The 17,391-nt window shown below is 45.5% G+C and overlaps 1 protein-coding gene across 4 annotated transcripts in view; it reads left to right on the plus strand.

The window, feature by feature from the left end:
• Positions 1-17,391, plus strand: part of AGTPBP1 (ATP/GTP binding protein 1) — a 325,031-nt gene that overhangs the window by 243,155 nt on the left and 64,485 nt on the right. For all 4 annotated transcript variants that reach the window (XM_033927773.1, XM_033927782.1, XM_033927801.1 and 1 more), the window contains 3 exons: positions 6,840-6,993; positions 12,976-13,156; positions 16,457-16,586. In XM_033927773.1, the coding sequence (XP_033783664.1) occupies positions 6,840-6,993; positions 12,976-13,156; positions 16,457-16,586 (465 nt within the window). The remainder of the gene's footprint in view (positions 1-6,839; positions 6,994-12,975; positions 13,157-16,456; positions 16,587-17,391) is intronic.

The raw sequence follows: 17,391 nt of genomic DNA on the forward strand, positions 1-17,391 counted from the left end.
TCCGTATATACTTCTGTAATCCCTCCCTCTCCTTCCCCACCCACTCCCTCTAATGCCCAGATACTATGCACTATAGCAAAATAATCAACCAAGAACCCATCAAAAATCTACTGTAATCCCCCCTTACCATGCTTACAGCCTATGGACTATCAATCTTCTGCAGGATCGACACTCAATCTTTATGTTGAGACTACAACAACAGACTATAAAGCATTCCGAAAAGAAATAAAAACACTACTATTCAAAAAACATATTTGGTTAACCTAACCTAACATGAATCTTCTTCTCTATGTCACAAAATAACCTGAAACCTCACTATGTAACTTGAAACCAACTACCTTCTAATGTAATGTAATTTCATGGAAATGTCCAGCTATCTTCCAATGTATCTTCCTGGAAATGTCCAGCTATCTTCCAATGTAATGTAACTTCTTGGAAATGTCCAGCTATTTCCCAATGTAATGTAACTTCCTGGAAATGCCCAGTTATCTTCCAATGTAATCTGCTTAGAACCGCAAGGTACAAGCGGAATAGAAATCCGTAATGTAATGTAATATAACCCTTTTCAGGTAGCTATAATACATTTCTGGTTCACCAACTGTTTCAGACATGCAATCCACTCATGAAGGAATGGAGTCTCTGCCTTTTTCCAGAATAATGCAATTAAATATTTTGCAGCCACTAACCCCTGACAGATTAGGTGACTTTGCTACTTTGTTGGTCTAGCATTCAAAAGCCACAACAAACAGCTCTGTGGTGTAAGAGGCACAAATCCCGTTATCCAGCCAGCAAGCTTTTGTGTTACTTGCATTCAAAAGGACCGGACTTTTAAATATGTCCACCAAATATGAAGGAAGGTTCCTCCGGGGTCCCCACATCTCCAACAGATATCCGGCACAGCCAGAAATATCCTATGGAGCCGGTCTGGCGTCAAATACCATCTAGAGAGGACCTTATAAGCATTTTCCTGCACAGTACACACATAGAGGCTTTCTGGACCTCCAAACAAATACCGTATTTTCACGTAGATAACGCGCACCCGTGTAAAACGCGCACACGGGTATAGCGCGCGAAAAACATCTATGTACAGAAATTTTTATATACCGCGCACACCCGTATACCGCGCATGCTGCCCGACTCTCCCGTCGCCGCCCGACTCTCCTTTCGCCCGCCCCGACTCTCCTCTGGCCGCCCCGACTCTCCTCTCCCCCTTGAAGTCCTGTCCCCACCCTGAAAGCCTGATGCCCCCCCGACATCCGATTCACCCCCCCCCCCCGCAGGACCGCTCGCACGCACCCGCACCCCGAAGGACCGCTCGCACGCACTCCCACCCGAACCCGCACCCCCCCCCTGAAGGACCGCTCACACCCCCACAGGCTCTCGACCCCCCCCCCATCATGTAGAAGCTCCTACCGGTGTCCTGCTGCTTCCTCTTGGCGGTCCCGACTCCCCGACACGATCGGGGCAAGAAGGAGCTCAAGCCCTCTTGCCCCAGCCAACCGCGGCATCCCCGACACGATCGGGGTAAGAGGGAGCTCAAGCCCTCTTGCCCCAGCCAACCGCGGCACACCCGACACGATCGGGGCAAGAGGGAGCTCAAGCCCTCTTGCCCCCCCCCCCCGACTCCCCGACACGATCGGGGCAAGAGGGAGCTCAAGCCCTCTTGCCCCAGCCAACCGCGGCATCCCCGACACGATCGGGGTAAGAGGGAGCTCAAGCCCTCTTGCCCCAGCCAACCGCGGCACCCCCGACACGATCGGGGCAAGAGGGAGCTCAAGCCCTCTTGCCCCCCCCCCCCGACTCCCCGACACGATCGGGGCAAGAGGGAGCTCAAGCCCTCTTGCCCCAGCCAACCGCGGCACACCTGACACGATCGGGGCAAGAGGGAGCTCCCTCTTGCCCCCCCCGACTCCCCGACACGATCGGGGCAAGAGGGAGCTCAAGCCCTCTTGCCCCCCCCGACTCCCCGACACGATCGGGGCAAGAGGGAGCTCAAGCCCTCTTGCCCCAGCCAACCGCGGCATCCCCGACACGATCGGGGTAAGAGGGAGCTCAAGCCCTCTTGCCCCAGCCAACCGCGGCACCCCCGACACGATCGGGGCAAGAGGGAGCTCAAGCCCTCTTGCCCCCCCCCGACTCCCCGACACGATCGGGGCAAGAGGGAGCTCAAGCCCTCTTGCCCCAGCCAATCGCGGCACACCTGACACGATCGGGGCAAGAGGGAGCTCAAGCCCTCTTGCCCCAGCCAACCGCGGCATCCCCGACACGATCGGGGCAAGAGGGAGCTCAAGCCCTCTTGCCCCAGCCAACCGCGACATCCCCGACACGATCGGGGTAAGAGGGAGCTCAAGCCCTCTTGCCCCAGCCAACCGCGGCACCCCCGACACGATCGGGGCAAGAGGGAGCTCAAGCCCTCTTGCCCCCCCCCGACTCCCCGACACGATCGGGGCAAGAGGGAGCTCAAGCCCTCTTGCCCCAGCCAACCGCGGCACACCTGACACGATCGGGGCAAGAGGGAGCTCAAGCCCTCTTGCCCCAGCCAACCGCGGCACCCCCGACACGATCGGGGCAAGAGGGAGCTCAAGCCCTCTTGCCCCCCCCCGACTCCCCGACACGATCAGGGCAAAAGGGAGCCCAAGCCCTCTTGCCCCGCCGACTCCCCAATTCCCCGACAATATCGGGGCAGGAGGGAGCCCAAGTCCTCCTGGCCCTGGTGACCCCACCCCCCCGCTAGTTGTTCGGGCCAGGAGGGAGCCCAAACCCTCCTGGCCACGCGACCCCCTACCCCCATCCCGCACTACATTACGGGCAGGAGGGATCCCAGGCCCTCCTGCCCTCGACGCAAATCCCCCTCCCAATGACCACCCCCCCTAAGAACCTCCGACCGCCCCCCCAGCCGACCCGCGACTCCCCTGGCCGACCCCCACGACACCCCCACCCCCCTTCCCCATACCTTTGTGTAGTTGGCCGGACAGACGGGAGCCAAACCTGCCTGTCCGGCAGGCAGCCAACGACGGAATGAGGCCGGATTGGCCCATCCGTCCCAAAGCTCCGCCTACTGGTGGGGCCTAAGGCGCCTGGGACAATCAGAATAGACCCGGGAGCCTTAGGTCCCTCCTGGGGGCGGGGCCTTGGGCACATGGTCGGGTTGGGCCCATGTGCCTCAGGCCCCGCCCCCAGGTGGGACCTAAGGCTCCCGGGCCTATTCTGATTGGCCCAGGCGCCTTAGGCCCCACCAGTAGGCGGAGCTTTGGGACGGATGGGCCAATCCGGCCTCATTCCGTTGTTGGCTGCCTGCCGGACAGGCGAGTTTGACTCCCGTCTGTCCGGCCAACTACACAAAGGTACGGGGAAGGGGGGTGGGGGTATCATGGGGGTCGGCCAGGGGGGTCGCGGGTCGGCTGGGGGGGGGGCGGTTGGAGGTTCTTGGGGGGGCGGTCGTTGGGGGTAGGGGGGGTTTGCGTCGAGGGCAGGAGGGCCTGGGATCCCTCCTGCCTGTAATGTAGTGCGGGGTGGAGGTAGGGGGTCGCCGTGGCCAGGAGGGTTTGGGCTCCCTCCTGCCCGAACAACTAGCGGGGGGGGGGGTCGCCAGGGCCAGGAGGACTTGGGCTCCCTCCTGACCCGATATTGTCGGTGAGTTGGGGAGTCGGCGGGGCAAGAGGGCTTGGGCTCCCTTTTGCCCCGATCGTGTCGAGGAGTCGGGGGGGGCAAGAGGGCTTGAGCTCCCGCTTGCCCTGATCGTGTCGGAGGTGCCGCGGTTGGCTGGGGCAAGAGGGCTTGAGTTCCCTCTTGCCCCGATCGTGTCGGGTGTCGGGACCGCCAAGAGGAAGCAGCAGGACACCGGTAGGAGCTTCTACATGATGTGGGGGGGGGTCGGGAGGCTGTGGGGGTGCAGGTGCGGGTGGGAGTGCGTGCGAGCGGTCCTTCAGGGTGGGGGTGCGAGCGGTCCTGCGGGGGGTGAATCGGACGTCGGGGGGGGAACTATGTAAAAAAAATTTTGTACAACGCGCTCACGCGTATAACGTGCGAGGGTATGCGCGGTACGTAAAAACCACGTATAATGCGCGCGTTATATGCGAGAAAATGCGGTAGTCCTCCATTGAGAATCATTAAATAAACAGTTCAAGTCAGCTTCCCACCCTCACCCTATACCCACAAGAAACTTTCTCCCAACCTCTAAGGTAAGAATACAGGATTGAAATGAATTTCCGGAGACAGTAGATAACAGGAAAATCCAAAAATGGAATGTCCTTGCTCAAATTTGATTTTCAAGAAACTCTAATTGTCTGTGCATAATCAGATTGCCTTTTACTAATGCAGAAGAAACAAAGTGAATATTAGGAAAATTTAACAATATCTGTAACAATATCTCTGACAATCTAGTATCCATTTTGTCAATTTTAGCATCTGCTTCTTGAAATTTATCAACTGTTTGTTGAGAGAAACTACAAAGTTGTTGTATAGTAGATTTTATACACTCTTCCGTTCTAACCACAACTAACCAGATATCTTTCAATGTAATATCTTGAGAATAATCAATAGATTTATTTATTTATTTATTTTTATTTATTTATTTAGATTTTTATCCCGTCCTCCCAATAGCTCAGAACGGTTTACAAATGAACATACACAGTGGGGAGTAACTAGACATATAAGTAGTACAACAGGTTTAGGGATTGGATTTATAGTTTTTGGAGAGAATTAAATACAGGGAGAGTATGCAGAAAGAGAGAGGGGGGAAATACAGTAGTTTAGTTTAAGGAAAGTTATAAGCGTTTAGGTACAATTTGTTAGTGGATAGAGAAGAGAGGGTCATTTAGCCATGTTAAGACATACCACAGCTGTTAGAATATCACAAACAGCTTTTGGTTGCACTTGAAGAGTCAAACTTGAATCTATAGATAATTTTGTCTCTTGGGGTTGTACCTTCTTGGGAACTTACCCCAGGTAGACAAACAGGAGTAGAGCGTCCACCCTCACTCATGGAGGTGCCCGATATGGACAAGTCACCCATATTCACAATGGGTGTTTTAGATTGCATACTAAAACAGTTTTTTTTGTACTTGCACCCTTCACCTTCCCTTTCCGTTTGACTATGATAGTAAAATTATAAAGAGACTTTTACCTCAAGGAGCGACATAATCAAGCTCTATTTCCTTTTGGCTCATTTCAGGGCTCCCAAGGGGCCAAATATGCCCCTTAGGGCACGCCCAAGGCCACGCACCACTGGCAAGCTTTTAGGCAGTGGCGGTGTATGATGTCAAACGCCGCCGCTTCTCAGCCTCTCCTCCTCACTCTCCCGGGGGATCTGGTGGACAGTGCCTCCTCCAGCAAACCACTAGCGGGCCGATGTTTTAGGCAGTCGATTCAGAGGCGGCATGTTATGTCAAATGCTACCGCTACTCAGCCTTTCCTTCTCTCTCTCCCAGTGGGGTCTGGCAGAAAGTGCCTCCTCCAGCAAGCCACTGGCGAGCTGATCTTTTAGACAGTTGGTTCAGCGGTGAGGTATGGCTTCAAACACTGCTGCTACTCACCCTCTCCTGGGGGGGTCCGGCGGAAAGTGCCTCCTCCCTTGGTGGTGCTTAAGAATGCATAATAATCCAGGGTGCTATTTTCAGACATAGCCACCACCACATTTCACCATACTAAAGCTACTTTAGCTATATCCATCTGGATCTGTTCATTTTTAAAATATAGCTCAGAATTTGCTCTGAAGGGGTTGCAAAGTGGTGCACCTATTTTGGCTATAATCCTTTTAGGTGAGAACCTATAGCCACGTACTACAATTTTCTGAAATTTTGAGAAATATTGGCACCCCTCAGAATCACTGGAGTCTTTCAAAAAGCATCTGAAGGCATTTTATTTCCAAAAGGCTTTCCTGTGAGAATTGGAAGGGACTCGATGTTGTGACCAAAGCTGTCTTTAGGAGCGTAAGACTGTTTCTGTTACCTTGCTTGATGTGAATCTTTCCTATCTTACTAGAGTTCTTTTCTGTTTTTTAATTTTTTTTAATTATTTTGTAAACCGCTTTGATCTTTTAAATGTAGCTAAGCAATATATAAAGTGTTTTAATAAACATCAATATCAATGCAGAAGAGCAGCTTCAAACTGCCTGGGATCAGATCAGGTGAGAGCAGTTACTCAACCCATCTCATCCCAATCCTTCAAGTTTGTTCTATGTAGAATAGTGTTGCTCCTCCAACTTGCTGTTACTGTCTTAAAACTTTTATTGAGAGTCCTGGGCCTTCATAGATGAAACTGTGGAGGAGTGGCCTAGTGGTTAGAGCAGATGCCTCGGCACCCTTAGGTTGTGAGTTTGATTCCCTCTGCAGCACCTTTTGACTCTGAACAAGTTGCTGAATACTTCATTGCCACACGTAAACCACTTGCTTCCTCCTTTCCCACCCCCATATCTCTTTAAATTCTTTGCCAGCGTGAGCAATACTCTGGCCTGCTGCTAGTGCTAGCTTGGCTCCCTCCGAAATCACTTCCAGGTCACAGGGCCAGGAAGTGATGTCAGAGGGAAAGCCAATGCCAGCACGAACAGCAGGCTGGAAGAGCTGCTTGCACTGGCAAAAAATTTAAAGAGGTACGGGGCAGGAAAGAAGGGTGCAAGTGTGGAGTGGGGGGGGGGTGGCGGAGAGGAGGGTGCAGGGGGGCACCACCACCCTGGGTGCCTCCTACCCTTGCTATGCCACAGTATGCATCATAAGTGATGTAAAGCCTGACAGAGAGATGTTGGCCTAGAAATCTGCATAGGCTGAAAAAAAGCCACATATTTGTATTCTTTAAAATCAAAATGTCAATGAACTTACAGTCTTTTTATTTTGGGGGAGAAGATGCATCTTCAAAAACTGGAATCCATGCATAACCCTCAACAGATTTATTTTCGGCAAGATGCGTTATGTCAAACGTTGGGTGGAAATAGCTGTCCAGTTGTCACCATCACAGCCATGCCAGAGTCCAAGTACTATGAACACATTTATCAGTTCCGTAAGTAGTACTTTGCTTTATTATTCTCTTAAGTACTTTAAAGATGTTTAAATTCATGAACAGATGGTTTCCAATGAGGCAGAATATAGACTATTCATTTGTGATTGGGTATAACTGTTTTATGCAGGCTTCTGTTGTTTATTTCCTTATAAAATAGTGTTGATAAAATAATGTCTGCATTTGTTGGGGTAATCACTAAAATGAAGGTCTCATTACCTGGTGACATAACTAGGGTTATCAGACATCCCGGAAAATCCATACATGTCCTCTCTTTCAGGGACTGTCGGGGTGGCCGGACAGTTTTTTAAAAAATGGGGGCATCTGTCTGGGTTTAGCTGATTCCCCCGCCTACTTCCTTCTCGGGCCCAGCTGGCAGCAACAACGAGGTAAACCTGCTGCCACCGGCTTGCCTCAGAAGCCGCTCTCTGCAAGCCTACAGGGGAATAGAAAGTCACTGCAGAGAGTCGGCTTCCGGGGCAGGCCAGCGGTAGCAGACTTACCTCATTGCTGTTGCTGGCTGTCCGAAGATTCAATTACAGCAGCTGGGCCCAGGGATGAGGTAGTTGGGGGGGGGGTCGGGAGCTAGAGAGGTCCTGATGGGAAACAGCATGCGGGGAGGGAAGGAGGCTGGGGAAACAGCATGAGGGGAGGGAGGGGGCTCAGGAAACAGCATGGAGTAAGGTGGTGCTTGGTGGGAGAGGACAGACAGAAACAACAGGAGATTAGGAGAGAGGGGGAGTTTGGAAAGAAGGAGACAGAGAGAAGCACCCATGGGGGAAGAGAATTGGAGAAAGGGGTGGGGTGAGAGAGAGAGTGAAGCACTAAAAGGATACAGAGGATGGGAAGGGGAACTAAGGAAATGGGTGGAGTATGGGCGGGGCAATGTGTCCTTTTTTTGTCTTCATAAATATGGTAACCCTAGCCATGACTACATTATTACTGAGTCTTCAGGGCAATTCTCCTTGGCTTGCTTTAGACCATGATGTTGGAGCTTGTCTGTGTCAAGAATAAATATTTCAAACTAGTGAAAAAGATTTTAATAGGTATGTTTGTTTGTTCCTATATTAGCAAGTCATCAGGCTAATAGTTAGGATCCCCTGTGGATACATCAGCCTGTTTTTTGGGATTCATCATTGTTTTCTCTGGTGGAATCTTTATAGTTTGTGATATTGTTTATTGTACAAATGAAATACTGTATATGTATAAGCTTCAAGGCCACACTAGTACCTTTTTCAAATGAGTACATGTGTCAGGCTTTGAAGGGAAATTTCACAAAATGCTGTTCAAAGTTCAGTCTACTGTGTATCTCATTGTTTGTTCCTTGCTGATTTTGAAATAAGCAAAGAAGAAACTGTGAAATACACAGAACGAGGCTGAACCTTAAAATAGCATATGCAAAATGTGAATTCATGTTGATCACCTCTGCTGTGAAGAGTCAAGCTGCAGTTCATTTGAATAAATTGTAAAAGCTAATAAAATAGAAGATAAAGAATAATGTGAAAACTGGGGAAAATAGAAAAAAATATATATAAAATGAAGTGATGCCGATTTGAGGTGGAAGTTTATTTTGGGCTAGTACCTCACATAAGACGTTAATTGCTAGGAGGGTGGATAAAGTAGAGGCTTTGATGGGAGCCACAATCTGCCTCTTGTCTGGAAGATTGGGATGGATGGATCGATGAAAGATGTGGAATGAAATAGGCCAGTACTATTGAACTGGATTGGCCACCATGAAGATGGGCTACAGGACTAGATGGGCCCAGTAAAGTTATTCTTATGTTCTTATGTTAACCTACCAACCAGATAGCCACAAGTGAATGCTTGTGGCCCCATAGTCCAGTTAAACAAATTTCACTTGCGCTAAATGTTTTTAAAAGAAGCTAGAATTAAGTTGCCAAGCCAAAAACAAGTGGGGAAAGCATGCGGAACAAGGCTCATGGAATCCTTTCCACCCCTGTATGTGTGTATATATATATGTTTCTATGTCTCATGGGACAGTTGAATAGAGCAGTACCCAAACATTCCATAAGTTTGGAAGGAAAATTAAAATAATAATGCATGATGATACAGCTAACCATTGTTACCATCAATACTTTTCAAAAGTTGGATTTTATAATCTAATCAAAGGTTGTCACTCTCTCATGGCCACAGGTATTGCTGTGATTCTCCATCACTAGTTGACAGTACATATAGCAGCCAGGAGCAAATTATGTTTGTTGTTAGGCTTTGCTGTACATAGCAACCATTAAGAGAGTTATATGCTTCAGTCACTAGATTCCACAGTAAAATTTATATCTAAAGATTAGAATCGCTAAGTGGCAACCCACTAGTGCAGGGGTGTCCAATGTCGGTCCTCGAGGGCCGCAGTCCAGTCGGGTTTTCAGGATTTCCCCAATGAATATACATGAGGTCTATTTGCATGCACTGCTTTCATTGTATGCTAATAGATCTCATGCATATTCATTGGGGAAATCCTGAAAACCCGACTGGATTGCGGCCCTCGAGGACTGACATTGGACACCCCTGCACTAGTGAAACAAATGTGGCAGCAATGGGAGGAGATTACGTGGTGTGGAAAACACATGGAGAGGATGCCTTATGGAATTATTCCCAGTCCCTCTGAATATGTGTCTGTGTTTTCTGTTTCTGTGTGGATTTGAATTTCGGATTGCATTTTAGATTTGTTACTTGCATTTTCCATTTCTAATATCAAGGCAAATTACATTCTGGTACACATGTGAGGCAGTGGAAAGAAGTGAATTCTTAAGTTCACAAGGAGTATTAATGCAGTGGTTCCCAACCCTGTCCTGGAGGACACTCAGGCCAGTCTGGTTTTCAGGATAGCCCTAATGAATATGCATGAGAGAGATCTGCATATAATGGAGGTGACAGGCATGCAAATCTGCTCCATGCATATTTATTAGGGCTATCCTGAAAACCCGACGTGCCTGAGGGTCCTCCAGGACAGGGTTGGGAACCAGAAGCAGAATCTATATCTGTCTTTTGTGTATGATTTAGCTGTGTATATGCGATTGGGAGAGTAGAGAACAGGGAAGATACAGTTTGAAAGGAATAATTGTATAATGCTGTGCTGCAAAAACTGATATACTTCTCATACAGAAATCTAGTTTTTACTAGTATACTGGATCTAAATCATGGGGTAGAGCTGCTAGGCAGTAGTGATCATAATGAGATCAATTTGTAATTGCTGAAAGGAACTTAAGGACATAAGAATTGCCATACTGGGCAGACCAAAGGACATTTATTTTAAAAAGACCATTTTAGAAGCCCAGATAAAATATATTCCACACATTAATAGTAAGTCATAGGAAGGCAAGATGGCCATCAGATTTTACCATATTTACCTGAATATAAACCCATCCAAATATAAACCAAAATACCATCCTATCCCTTTTTCAAGGGAAAATTGTAACTTGAATATAAACCAACGGTTTATATTCTACCATTCCTCCCCTTCTCTTCCCTATGGTGCCCTATCACCCTCCCTGTAGTCTTCCCCCTCTATTACCACCACCAACCCCCTTGGAACTGGCAGACGTTTGCTGCTACAATCAGTACATGCCCGCTCCCCCTGCCTGTGCCCCCACCCTCACTGGACCGGCAGTTAGAAAAAGTAACAATATAAGTTCCACTACAAAGATGGTAAAAATAACAAAATGCCAAACTCAGATATGAAGAAAGAATCATGGACTTGCCTTCAGTTTGTGAATTACTGCCTACTGTTTGTCAGTCTCACGCCTTTGAGAGGCTTCATAATGGTAGGATTTCCCTGCTTTTTCATCACTCTTGCTCTGTCTTTTCTACATAGCAACATGGTAGATGATAGCAGATAAAGACCTGAACAGTTCATCCAGTCTTCCCATTAGTTGTTCTCATTAAAAATGCACAATTAAATTAACTTGTCTTTTCTTTGATATTTCTGGGCCATAGACTAAAGTCAACTTGGTATTGTCCTAGGTTCCAACTGCTGAAGTTGTCATCTAAGCTCACTCTAGCCCAAGGGTGATCACACTTTTTTTGGCTTGCGAGCTACTTTTAAAATGACCAAGTCAAAATGATCTACCAATAATACATTTTTAAAAAACACAAAGAACACTGTACACAGAGAAAGTGTTATATTCAGGTTTTTTCAAAGAGGTCGAGGCAGATGACTTTAAAATATGTAATCACTTTTTACTTTTATCACAGCTCTATAAATAGATTTAATAAAATTTAAATATAATTATAATTATTGTGAAGTGTTCAGACCAATACCCATAAATTCAGTGATCTCACCGAACTGGGGTATACGTGGGACCATCATATCACTTCTCTTGTCCCTTTGCCAGCCTCCTTCGTTTATACAGTACAATGAATCTTATTATGTATGCTTATGAGAAGATAGATTTCACTTATCTTGAAGGTAACTTTAATGGGCTTGGCTCCAATCTCCTTAACTTCCAGCTGCGGTGAGATTAAAGTGCATAAACCTTAAAGTGCTTTGTGCTACTTGTGCTTGCCATTGCAAACGTGCTTACTAAAATTAGTTGAAATTAAGCCCGGCCCCCCGACTCGAGTTTCGGGTCCTTCGTCAGGAGGGGTCCCTGTTAAAAACACAATTTTAATTAAAACCTAATTAAAACTTAAATTTTAAAGCGGTACTAAGTCTCTATACATTTATATGAATCCCATTCTACTTGTCACATGGACCTAACTTTATAAATCACTTTTTTACATACCTGTGAGGCTTACTACTACTGGGCTACCATGGGTATTGGTCTGAACACTTCACAATAATTATAATTATATTTAAATTTTATTAAATCTATTTATAGAGCTGTGATAAAAGTAAAAAGTGATTTAATAATCATCACAGAATAACATTGTATATCTCCCCAGTGGTTGGTGTATTTAAAATATGCAATGTCATCTTAGTAACAACTATACAAAAATAGACAAATATACCCCCTTCCCTTTTACTAAACCGCAATAGCGGTTTTTAGCACAGGAAGCTGCGCTGAATGTCCACGCTGCCCCCGACGCTCATAGCAGATATAAATTCAGACACATTTTGATCACTAAATTTAAAATAAAATCATTTTTCTTGCCTTTGCTGTCTGGTGATTTCATGAGCCTCTGGTTGCACTTCCATCTTCTGACTGTAAATCCAATATTTCTTTCTTTCTGCCTCCATGCTTCCTCTCCTCCAGACCTCATTCCATTCCCCAACCAACATCTCTCTCTGTCCCTCCATGAGTCCAACTTTTTCTTCCTCTCTCCTTGCCCCCTTTCCTTTCTTTCTTGCTCTCTCTCTCTCTCTCTCCCTGCTCTCTCTCTCTCTCCCTGCTCCCCCTTTCTTTCTGTCTGTCTTTCTTTCTTTCTTTGTCCTTTCCCCTCCCCAAGCCACCGCCATCAATTTCTCCCTGCTTCCCCAATACCAGGCCAGGCGCGTACAAGCGCCAGGCCCACAAGCCTCCCCCCCCCCCATGTCAATTCTGACGTTAGAGAGGAAGTTCCGGGCCAGCCAGGCAGCGATTGGGTGGCTCAAAACTTCCTCTCCGACGTCGGGGGCGGGGAAGGCTGTGGGCCCAGCACTTGTACGTGCCTGGTCTGGCATCGGAGAAGCAGGGAGAACAGATCGCAAAGGCAACGCGAGTCTATCGTGGAGCCCGGGATGAGCTCTGCGATCAACCCGCATTGCATTTGCGATCTACTGGTCGATCGCGATCGACCTTTTGGGTACCCCTGCTCTAGCCTATCCAACCATCTCGTTGTTTGCAGGATATCTGCTGTAAAGTTTGGCCAGTAACGTCCTCATGTTCCAAATTAGTGGAGTTCCCATTGATGTCCTCCCAAACCCATCGTATACTGAACCACCACATATGGGACACAAAACGTACTAGCCCTAGTTTTAAAAAGCAACTATTGATATCTGAGCTGTGTTTTTAACTTGCACTTCCCTGTGTTCTGTGCTCAATGTAGGGAATCGTCCATATATCTTTCTGACTTCTCGTGTTCATCCTGGAGAGACTAATGCCAGCTGGGTTATGAAGGGGACTTTGGAATTTCTGATGAGCAGCAACCCAACTGCCCAAAGCTTACGGGAAGCCTATATTTTTAAAATTGTTCCCATGCTGAATCCAGATGGTGTTGTTAATGGAAAGTAAGTGTAATTATATCTGCTTTTCTCTCGTTTTTCAATCTTGGTGCAGCATAGAATGTAAAACTTTTTCTTAAAGCATGTTCCTTTGCTTGAACTACACCTTAACTTTGTGCCATCCTACCAGCAGGTGGAAAGTAGGAGGTACTGAGCTGGGATGTCATACCTTAATAATCCTGTGCAGCAGCTTGACAAACCAGTATTTCAATCTCTAGCAGTTGTTAGGTCTGGTATCTTGTGCAGTCTGTTGTAGTCTGGTAGAACTATTTGATACTTAATTTGACAAGCAAGTTTCTTTAATTGTTTCTCTCTTTTTTCATATCATAACTTTTAAGCTTGGTTATTTCTGTTTCTCATTTTGGCTTTCAAGGATTGAAGTTGCCCCACCCCTGTTCTAGAGTCTCCAAAGCACCTTCTGCTGAAGAAATCTCTAGAAGTGGATGATCCTCTGGCAACCTATGCACTTTGGGCTTTGGCAGAGTTTTATCCAGTTTTTTTCAAGGCCTCACTAAAAAAACAATCCTCCTTTGAAAGGCAATATAATACGTCAAAGTTTAGGCGTTACCTCTGCCACTCAATGAGCCTTATTCTTAGCTTTAGCTCTAATCAAGTCATACAAAGAGTCCACCAAACAGGTAGTACCCAAATCCCAAAAAGTTGAAGGCAAAGCCTCTGCAAGAGAACTTTACATGGAAAATACCAGCACAGAAACCTCAAATGCTTGTTTCAAAAGAGATTCCATTCTTCCTTCCTTCTTCCCTCCATCCCTTCCTTCCCTCCCTCCCCAAAGAGTTCAGTTGTCATCCTTTTGAAACATTGTGTTCATCCTAATTTTACCTAAACATAGAATCTAGTGCCATATACATTATGTGTACATTTCTTTTTCCCATATGGCGTTAGGCAAGGCGATTTAGGTGAAGAGGTAAGTTTTGATTGCTTTTCTAAAGTTTAGGAGCCCTTCAAGGGATCTGATTTGTGGGGATAGTTGATTCCAGTAGCTTGATAAGAAATGGGAGTAGGATCTTTGCTTGCCATTCTGTAGATGGAATGCGTGACTAGGGGGGTATCTGGAGACATGTTTGCTGGCCCACCTTCTATCAGATGGTAGGCTTCTTTGTTACCAAAGATTACAGTGGAATGCCAATTATCTGGACTAACCTCTGCAGAGGGTCTTGCACTCAGTTGTCTTCACGCAATTGTCCGCGCGCTTTTGTCTTGCGCGCATTTGAATATGAACCGGGGAACAGTGATAGTAAGTGTTCCTTGCTTTAAAAAGAAGAAAAAAAAAATCACTTGTGTGTAGTTGGAATAAAGCCATGTTTCTCCAGCAAAGAAAAAACAGGTCAAGGAGAATTTTTGCAGTCTTTCAGGCACTTTCTTTTTCTTCATGGCGTGGTTTGGTTTCAGCAGTCTTCATGCAATTTATGCTAAATGGCAACATTTCCCATATGTAAAGTGTGCATAGTCATCAAACTATGGATACTTGAAGGTATACATTCAGCTCTGTGCTTGCAGTGAATTGAAGGAGAATACAGAATGCATTGGATTCGGTTTAATCTTTTTGATATCCTGCTGTTGAGAAAAAGTACTAAGCAGTGTACAAAATACAAACAATTCAAAACACTTACAAAGCAGTAATATGGCACAATGCAGCATATCTTAAATAATTCATAAACAAATACAAAGCAATTATGTATCAGCACAACATACCATAAGCAAAATCATTTAAAATAAATTATATAACTTGCAATTATTGTAGCGAGCACAACCTGCAAAATCAGATAGAGTTAATAAAATCACCTACTGACCATGACAGTACAATTGAAAATACTGTTGAAAGAAGATGGATTTAATCACCTCCTGAAAAGTTCAATAAGAAAGATCACTGTAAAAACTGTCCAGCAATGAGTTCCAAAGGGCAGGGCCAGCATAAGAAAAAGTCCTGTTCCTTTGTTGATGACAGTTTAATTGCTTTAAGACTCGATAATTGAAATTGATCTTTCTGAGAGGAACACAAAAACCTTGATGGTGAATATCTGAACAATTTGTTCAGCAAGTATTCCGGTTGACCTAAATTCCAAGCTTTAAACATCAAACAAAACAGTTTAAATTCCATACATTTAACTATAGGTAAACCAAGCAGGTTGTACAAAACTGGAGTATTGTGTTCAGTCTTAACAACGCCCATAAGTAATGTAGCTGCAGTATTCTTGATTAACTGTAAGCATTGTAAAATGAGTTTAGTAGATCCAAGAAAAACTATTACTGTAAATAAAGACTTGTTATAAAAGCATTTTGTCAGATTTTCTTTAGACATCAAAGGTTTAATTGGCGCAATATGTGCCAGATGAAAACCCCCCAAGATTTTACTACATGACTAATTGGGGGTTTAAAACTCATGTTATCACAACAAACTCCTAAGTGGTAAATGTGGATTAAAACTTCATCCTTTGGAAATGTATTCTTTATAAAATGAATGGTTTCCACTCTAGGAAATCACTTGTGATACTGTGGATTATGTTTCTTTCTTTTAAAGCTATTTCATTATGGTAGTTTCTTTCAAATGAGTACTAAATCAGTAGTTGCATATTTGATTCTTACTATCTCCCTATTATATGATACTTTAATTTTGCAAACAGTAAAAATCCCACATTATACCTGGTAAAAGAATAAACTGCTGCTTAACTATTGAACTTGCAGTATGACTGGCATGCACAAAAGCCACCACGGGGAAACAATTGTCTGCTGGCATGAGCCACATGGAATGCTGTATTAGAGGTCTCCATGGGAACGGGGATCGTGGGAGTCCCGTGGAGGTCCCGCTGGAATCCCTCCCTAACCTACAGGACTCCCACGGGGACCCCCCTTTGGTCCAGGGGACTCCCACGGGGATGGAAGGCTTTGGAAGCAGGTTTCGTCTATATAATATGATGGACACGTCAGCCATAGTAAAAGAGGGGGTTTATAAGTTAATTACCTGAACAGAAAACAAAAAAAGGGTTCCACCAAAGAGATTCCACAAGGAAAACAGCAGCACAAACACAAAAGAAACTGTGGAATTGATGATCCTGTCAGAAGTAATTGCTGCTTTTTAATGGGACGGGTGGGGATGGAGGTAATTCCTTGCAGGGATGGGTGGGGACGGAGAGGATCCTGATAGGGACGGAGAGGATCCTGGTGGGGATGAGTGGGATTTCTGTCCCCGTGCAACTCTCTCTATGCTGTATTGTCTATCCATTCTTAAAGCTGAACTAACCTTTTCTTAAACTTGAAGCTGATTGCTCTGAATAACCTCTCTCGCAGCCATCGCTGTTCTTTAAGTGGAGAAGATCTGAATAGACAGTGGCACAATCCAAACCCTGATCTGCATCCTACCATCTATCATGCCAAGGGTCTGCTGCAGTACATGTCTGCTATAAGACGTTTGCCTCTGGTAAGTGTGATTGTAATGGTTGCTGAATTGAAATGTTTTTAATTTTTAATTTTGTAGTCTGGAGGGAAACCCTATTTTCAAACTGCATTAGTGTTCATTGATGCAGCATTAATAGCTAACAGCTACCATGGATGGAGGGTGTAGAACTGGCAGGAAACGCACTTTATGGTTAACACATCAGCAGTTAATGCGGCGGGATAACTTTGAGCAGTTAGTGCCACTTGAAAGGTATAATTGACTGTATAGCTTTATCTGCCATTCATTTAACACACAGTAAAGGTATTTTATGATCACTAACCGAATGGCAAAATGTGGGGCATAACCCTAGCAGTTAACATGGAAGCTTTTGCATTTATTGTGCATTAATTTGGGCAATTAATCTACAGTAACTACAAACTTTACCACACTTGACTAAATAGACCTGATTATCCAGTTCATATGGAGCAGTTTTTGAAGACTTTTGCATATGCATAAATATAGATGGTGAAACCACCCAACCCAGCAAGTTATCTGCAAGTTTAGTCATATCAGAAATTTTTGTCTCCTCTTGTGCGCTAATTCGGTGCCTACGCTAAAAATGCTAGCGCACCTTCGTAAAAGGAGCCCATAATTTTGATTGTTGATGCTCATCTTATCATGAAGATTCTCAAATCTCTCACTCAGTCAGTCTGGGGACTGCATCTAATATGTTTTGCCTAATAGGCTCTATCAAAGAATCCTCTTAGCTTGCTGACCTTGCATTAGCTTATTAGGCGAAACATATCGATTGCAGTCACCTGATTGTCCTAGGGAGAGAGTTGAGTCT

Source organism: Geotrypetes seraphini, chromosome 1 (genome assembly GCF_902459505.1).
Source record: "Geotrypetes seraphini chromosome 1, aGeoSer1.1, whole genome shotgun sequence".
In the NCBI taxonomy this organism is placed as follows: Eukaryota; Metazoa; Chordata; class Amphibia; order Gymnophiona; family Dermophiidae; genus Geotrypetes; species Geotrypetes seraphini.